Source organism: Penaeus vannamei, chromosome 25 (genome assembly GCF_042767895.1).
Source record: "Penaeus vannamei isolate JL-2024 chromosome 25, ASM4276789v1, whole genome shotgun sequence".
Taxonomy (NCBI): Eukaryota; Metazoa; Arthropoda; class Malacostraca; order Decapoda; family Penaeidae; genus Penaeus; species Penaeus vannamei.
In genome coordinates, this window is record NC_091573.1 from 6,335,047 (window position 1) to 6,342,546 (window position 7,500).

Sequence of the window (7,500 nt, forward strand, 5' to 3'; positions counted from 1 at the left end):
CTGGAGGGGAAGGAGCCGATATGGTTGGAAGGGCAGGACTCTCCACCAAGATGAACGTCAAGAGGTGGTCATGTCTACGGAAAGTAATCTTGGCAATATTAGTGTAGGACTTTCGATGGCCTTTGGGAGGAACTGTGTAGCACTGTCTTGATACTGCATCTTAGTCAACGTAGCAGGGAAGCAGGACGTTTTCACAGTCTGACCAATCCTTGTCGTTGACTGGGTACTCATCTGGGGAGATGGAAACAGTTTCGGTACAAGTATTATGGGAGGGGTGAGGCTGGGTCGGAACGAGGTCTGTATAAGTATATAAGTACTTTTATAGCCCTTAGGCATGGATAGGTTTCATAGGATAAGGTAGGTATCAAGGAGAGGGAAGTAGTAGCAGTGTTCAGAGTCGTGGTCAGAGGAGAGCCAGAGGTCGGGGAACCGGAAAAAGTTAATGTAATTGGGACTAGATGATAAATGGACAAGCCTCAATACCCCTAGCAAAGGTACACAATCGTCACTGGCCATGGTAAGCCTTATAAGAGAAATTGTAGGGCTAGATAGCTAAAAAGTGCCAATGGCTTACTGAGACCGTTCAGGACTGACTCGAAGCCAGCCTTTCACCTTAGGGGGTGGCCAGAAGGGATTGCAGAAGGGAAGGAAAAGAAGAGAAGAAGAGGAAAAGACCGTGCAAAATTGGCCGGCTGAGGCCCAAGGTAAGGGAGGTCCCCAACATTGGGTCTCAGCTTCGTGTCCTAGTCTTCCCTCTACAACAACGGGCATTTATGAATTTATATATGCATTTATTTATGCATGTATGTACATATGCATATGCATGCATATATCACATAATATTGTATTATATATAAACAAACACGCATATACATTTATATGTGTTTGTGTGTCCAGCAGACACACAGACTCATGACAATAATGGCAAAGCCTTGTGCCAATTATAGTCTGGCACTGAAACGTCGCTTCAGTCCTGTATCTATTTTAGTTCTTTTGCACTCTAAGTCGCGTCTCTACTCAGCGACCTGGAGCAGCTAAAAGGTCTTCTCTCGCATTACCTTGAGCAGTGACGTTGGTCATTTTCTACGAAGGTGATCTGTTCCTCAGCTTAAGAGATTTGCGAAGAGGAAAACCTACTTTGGCCGGTTTCCTGACAAGTGCGCAAAGCAGGAGGTTGAAATGAAAACTGGATTTCTGGATTTCACATTCAGAGAAAATGGTAGTGTGGAAAGAATTTTTAGATTGTGTTTTGGAGTAATTCGGTAATTTGTAATATGAACAAAATGTATTTTGGGAGAAAATCGGATCTGCCGGGATTACTAAGCAAATGGTAAACACGCTTGAGTCACGATTAATGATTCAAAAATTAAACTTTCATATGGCAAAGAATTTATGCTGAGGCACAGTATGGCGGCAAAGAGAGAGAGGTGGGAGAAGGGGAGAGGGAGAGGCGGAGGAAGAAAATGAGAGTGAGTGAGTACGTATGTGAGAGAGAGTGAGGGTGAGGGTGAGGGTGAGGGTGAGGGTGAGGGTGAGGGTGAGGGTGAGGGTGAGGGTGAGGGTGAGGGTGAGGGTGAGGGTGAGGGTGATGGTGAGGGAGAGGGTGGTGGTGAAGGTGAGGGTGAGGGAGAGGGTGGTGGTGAGGGTGAGGGTGAGGGTGAGGGTGAGAGGAGAGTGAGAGTGAGAGTGAGAGTGAGAGTGAGGGTGAGAGTGAGAGTGAGAGTGAGAGTGAGTGAGGGTGAGGGTGAGGGTGAGGGTGAGAGTGAGGGTGGGGGTGAGAGTGAGAGAGAGAGAGAGAGAGAGTGAGAGAGAGAGAGAGAGAATGGGAGAGAGAGAGAGAGAGAATGGGAGAGAGAGAGAGAGAATGGGAGAGACAGAGAGAGAATGGGAGAGAGAGAGAGACTGGGAGAAAGATAGAGAGACTGGGAGAAAGATAGAGAGAGAGAGAGGGAGAAAAAGAGAGAGAGAGAGAGATAGTGGAAGAGAGAGAGAGAGAGAGAGAGAGAGAGAGAGAGAGAGAGAGAGAGAGAGAATGGGAGAGAGAGTGGGAGAGAAAGAGAGAGAGAGAGAGAGAGATTGCAAAAGAGAGAAAGAGACAGAGATATTGGAAGAGAGAGAGAGTGATTGGGAGAGAGTGGGAGAGAGAGTGAGATAGAGAGTGGGATAGAGAGAGAGAAATAGAGAGTGGGAGAGAGAGAGAGAGATAGAGAGAGAGAGAGAGAGATAGATAGAGAGTGGGAGAGAGAGAGAGAGAGAATGGAGAGAGAGAGAGAGAGAGAATGGAGAGAGAGAGAGAGAGAGAATGGGGAAGAGAGAGAGAGAGAGAATGGGGAGAGAGAGAGAGAGAGAGAATGAGGAGAGAGAGAGAGAGAGAGAATGGGAGAGAGAGAGAGAGAGAGAGAATGGGAGAGAGAGTGAGATAGAGAAAGAAAGAGAAAGAGAAAGAGAATGGGGGAGAGAGAGAGACAGGGAATGTGTGTGAGAGAGAAAGAGAATGGGAGAGAGAGAGATAGAGAATGGGAGGGAGAGAGAGACAGAGAAAGGGAGAGAGAGAAAGAGAGTGAATGAGAGAGAGAGAGAGAAAGAGAGTGAATGGGAGAGAGAGAGAAAGAGAGTGAATGGGAGAGAGCGAGAAAGGGAGTGATGAGAGAGAGAGAGAGAGAGAGAGAATGGGAGAGGGAGAGAGAGAGAGAGAATGGGAGAGAGAGAGAGAGAGAGAATGGGAGAGAGAGAGACAGACAGAATGGAGAGAGAGAGAGACAGACAGAATGGAGAGAGAGAGAGACAGACAGAATGGAGAGAGAGAGAGACAGAGAGAATGGAGAGAGAGAGAGACAGAGAGAATGGGAGAGACAGAGAGAGAGAGAGAGATAGAGAATGGGAGGGAGAGAGAGACAGAGAATGGGAGAGAGAGAGAGAGACAGAGAATGGATGAGAGAGAGAGAGAGAGAGATGGAGAGAGAGAGAAAGAGAATGGGAGAGAGAGAGAGAGAGAATGGAGAGAGAGAGAGAGAGAGAGAGAGAGAGAGAAAAGAGAGAGAGAGAGAGAGAGAGAGAGAGAGAAAAGAGAGAGAGAGAGAGAGAGAGAGAGAGAGAGAAAAGAGAGAGAGAAAAGAGAGAGAGAGAAAAAAAGAGAGAGAAAAAAAAAGAGAGAAAGAGAGTGAGTGAGTGAGTGAGTGAGTGAGTGAGTGAGTGAGTGAGTGAGTGAGTGAGTGAGTGAGTGAAGCAGAGAGAGAGAGAAAGGCAAAGTGGCAAAGGCAGAGACAGAGAGAGACAGACAAAGTGACAGAAGGAGAGACAGAGGAAGATATAGTGATTGTGTGCGTGGACGAGTGCGCGTGCGTACACTTGTGCGTTCGTTCGCACTCGTGTGTGCGCGCGCTTTGTACAAACTATCTTTATCTATTTTGCATTTCTGTGATATGAAATATGTGGCAACCTTTTCATAGTAAATCTGATTCACTGAAACCTATAAGCATTATGGCCATTATGTATTATTAAAATTCCCTAAACGTTTACAAAAAAAACTGTCCATTTTTATCATCATAAACTATATGTAAACTCTATAATACTAACGTTGTTTTCATCATTGTTTAACTTACATAATGGCATCATCTGTCCGTGATTTGTATTGGTACTTCTGGAGTCTATCATTTAATAACCAATCGAGAATTATTGACTTGGATGCCGTACCCCCAATTAACGTTATTCTGATTATCTTCTAATGAACTTTATCTATTGCTGGTTATCAGTCTCGTCGTCATTTTCAGCTTTCTTCAATATTTCCGGCTGTATAATCAATAGCATTGTTGATATGAGCAGCATGATCAGCATTGACATTAGGGGGGGGGGGAAATGGATGACATCATGTCAAGTGAACCGTATTCATGTTGACAAATGTGTTAAGGTATGAACGAGACCGAATATCTTCACAATACAAGAGATGTATTTAACCGGTTTCATTGTATTTCTGACGAAGATATATAATCGAAACCGGTTAAATACATCTCTTGTATTGTGAAGATATTCGGTCTCATTCACATCTTTCCACATCATATCAAGTGTTTGAATTTTACAATTACGGAAGGGTACACTGCTTTACAGTTTATGATTAGGCTACTGGGCTCAATTTCCCCTGTGAGTGATGCAATTATAAAAAACAACACGAGAAAAGTTGAGACAGGAAGGAAAAAATGAAGACGCTATTTCGGCGCTGAAATCTTAGGAAAAAATGCAAACTTTATAAGGAAAATATTGAAAAATGTACGCAAATATGAAAAAAAACAAGCTTTCTCTCTTCCAAGTTGTATTCAGGGTTTATGAAAGACTCGAAGGTCGGGTCATTTTATCCCCCCCCTCTCATACCATGCCTGGCTTCTATTATTATTACTAATGGTGATATTGTTAAGCAGGTCAAGACGCTTCATAGCCATAGTAAGACAACTAGCTTCGTTAATATCTTAATCTGTATATTCCTTGTTCGTTTTTTTCTTTAAATAATGGCGTCTTTTGTTGGTTTCCCCAATCGAATCTATTTTGAAAATCGTGATAGCCAATTTTTTGCCGGAAATATGCCTGTAAATAATCTAAAAAAAATCGTGTCATTTTTTTTCTTTCTTTTATAGGAAATATGTTTAAATAATCTAAATGTAAAAAGGCTGTCTTAATATGTACAACGGATAGACTAGCCTTCCAGCAATAACTTCATGTCTTTTCCTTTCTCTTTTCCAAGCTTATCGCAGATTTTTAAATATGACCCACCTTTTCGCATTTTATCACAAAAAATTAGATAGGAAATAACATTAAGAATAGACGGAGATAAAGGCCGACACTTACAAACTACGTCAATATTGCTGCACATGTCACGAAAAAATATAATTTAATGTCACTGGTTGTTTGGCTTCAAATAAGAGAGATTAATGACGATGAAAACTAAAAATTTACTAAAGCTTTTACATTGGTCTTAAAATGAACATTAACACAATAGGCGATTTATGAATCAAAAACTGCTACTAGAATGTCAATTCTCGTTACGCTGAAATAAATACTTGCATTACAAAAGCAAAAATCATCAGACTCAAAAAATCGTATAGAGAACATTTGGCGAAAGTGCCAATAAAAAATCAAGACGTACAATAATCTTAATATCACTGAAATTCAAGTAAAAAAGTAAAACGGTGGAGGTACAAACGAGGATTAAAATGAGGAAAAAAATCACAATGTAATCTAACATAACTGGCGGAACAACCGAACGCACTTGGTATAAAAAAGGAATATAAAGACTTTTACACTTCCTCTAATGACTCCAGGGCGACGTAGCGCGAGGGTTGACCTAGGTTCTGGATGCTCGCCAACAGATGGCGCGTGACCTCGTCTCCCTCGATGTCAGAGGCGCGCGACCTCTTCTTAGGCCTGGTGATGTTGCTCCCTCCTTTCAGCTCCTCGACAGTCCTCTGCGGCGGCGACGAGGCAGTCCGGTTCCCTGCGCGCTTCCTGCGGGCCCTTCGCGTCTTCTTCGTCTTGGGGAAGAGGCCTTGGTTCTCGCGGTCGTCCTGGCTGGACTTGCCGGGGCTCCCGCTCAGCCCGACGAACTCGCTGGAGTCGGCGAACTTGAACATCAGCGTTGGCGAATTGAAGGAGCTGTTGCTGGGGAAGTCCTTGCCCGAGAGCAGGCTCGAGGTGCTGTCCTTCTCGGCTTGCGGGCTGAAGAACTTGTCCTGCGTGTCCTTGGACGTGCACTGGGAGCAGTCCGAGGTGGTGTTGGCGGCCGCGCGGCCCTGCTTCTGCATGGGGGAGAAGTACAGCTCGGGCGTGGACGAGACCGGCTTCTGGGCGGACCCTCCGGAGAGCGAGGACTCGTTGGTGAGGTTGGCGTCCGTGCGGTCGGGCGTGAGCGGCGACCAGGCCTGGTTCCCCGCGCGCTGGCCGCCGTCGGACACTTTGAAGCTCCCGCTGCTCTTGGGCGGGCCGCAGGTTTCCGGGCTGCCGAGGGCGTGCGGAGGCTGGCGCGGCGGCGTGGCGTCCCCGGAGGCCCCCTGCTCGTTCTCCACCCATATCCTCTGGAGGTTGGGCGGGGTGGGCGGAGACGGGTGGAGAGGGGACGACCCCCGCTCCATGTGGTCATGAGGCGAGGGCGAATCCAGGTGCTTCATCACCAGGGGGGACATGCGGATCACTTCGCCCAGCGCAGCGCGGAACTGCTCCACCATGGGGTCGGGGCACACGGCCAGGCGCTCCACCCACACGCACATGTGGATCATGCGCTTCAGGCTCACCGCTAGCACGCTGCTGTTCTCCTGCAGTGAGATGGAACTTTCAACTGTTGCTTGCTAAGCGACTTCGAAGATTTCAATCAAAAGCTGCTTTCATGAGAAATCGGCAATTATTCGAATATACACACGACAACCTTATTTTTTTTATTTATTTTTTTTTTTCAAAACACCAATTCTATTAGTTGAGATAAGTTGCAGTTATTACAACGGAGAGAGAACAGACAAAAAGTTTAGCAATAGTAGGGGGAAGGGAATGGGGATGGGGAAGGGGGGAGGAGGAGGAGGAAGAGGAGGAGGAAGAGGAAGAGGAGGGGGAGGGAGAGGAAGAGGAGGAGGAGGAAGGGGAGGGAGAGGAGGAGGAGGAAAGGGAGGGAGAGGGAGAAGAGCAGGAGGAAGGGGAGGGAGAGGGAGAAGAGCAGGAGGAAGGGGAGGGAGAGGGAGAAGAGCAGGAGGAAGGGGAGGGAGAGGGAGAAGAGCAGGAGGAAGGGGAGGGAGAGGGAGAAGAGCAGGAGGAAGGGGAGGGAGAGGGAGAAGAGCAGGAGGAAGGGGAGGGAGAGGGAGAAGAGCAGGAGGAAGGGGAGGGAGAGGAGAAGAGCAGGAGGAAGGGGAGGGAGAGGGAGAAGAGCAGGAGGAAGGGAGGGAGAGGGAGAAGAGCAGGAGGAAGGGGAGGGAGAGGGAGAAGAGCAGGAGGAAGGGGAGGGAGAGGGAGAAGAGCAGGAGGAAGGGGAGAGAGAGGGAGAAGAGCAGAGGAGGGGAGGGAGAGGGAGAAGAGCAGGAGGAAGGGAGGGAGAGGGAGAAGAGCAGGAGGAAGGGAGGGAGAGGGAGAAGAGCAGGAGGAAGGGGAGGGAGAGGGAGAAGAGCAGGAGGAAGGGGAGGGAGAGGGAGAAGAGCAGGAGGAAGGGAGGGAGAGGGAGAAGAGCAGGAGGAAGGGGAGGGAGAGGGAGAAGAGCAGGAGGAAGGGGAGGGAGAGGGAGAAGAGCAGGAGGAAGGGGAGGGAGAGGGAGAAGAGCAGGAGGAAGGGGAGGGAGAGGGAGAAGAGCAGGAGGAAGGGGAGGGAGAGGGAGAAGAGCAGGAGGAAGGGGAGGGAGAGGGAGAAGAGCAGGGGGAAGAGGAAGAGAGGGTGGGGGGAGGGGAGGGAGGGAAGGAGAGAGAGAGGGTGGGGGAGGGGAGGGAGGGAGGGAGAGAGAGAGGGTGGGGGGTGGGGGGAGGGAGAGAGAGAGAGAGAGAG

At 48.0% G+C, this 7,500-nt stretch overlaps 1 protein-coding gene across 1 annotated transcript in view; it reads right to left on the minus strand.

The window, feature by feature from the left end:
- Window positions 1–4,920: 4,920 nt before the first annotated feature.
- Window positions 4,921–7,500, minus strand: part of LOC113804141 (uncharacterized) — a 10,661-nt gene continuing 8,081 nt past the window's right edge. Inside the window, exon 5 of the mRNA XM_027354978.2 lies at window positions 4,921–6,296. Coding sequence (XP_027210779.2) covers window positions 5,286–6,296 — 1,011 coding nt within the window. The 3' untranslated portion in view covers window positions 4,921–5,285. The remainder of the gene's footprint in view (window positions 6,297–7,500) is intronic.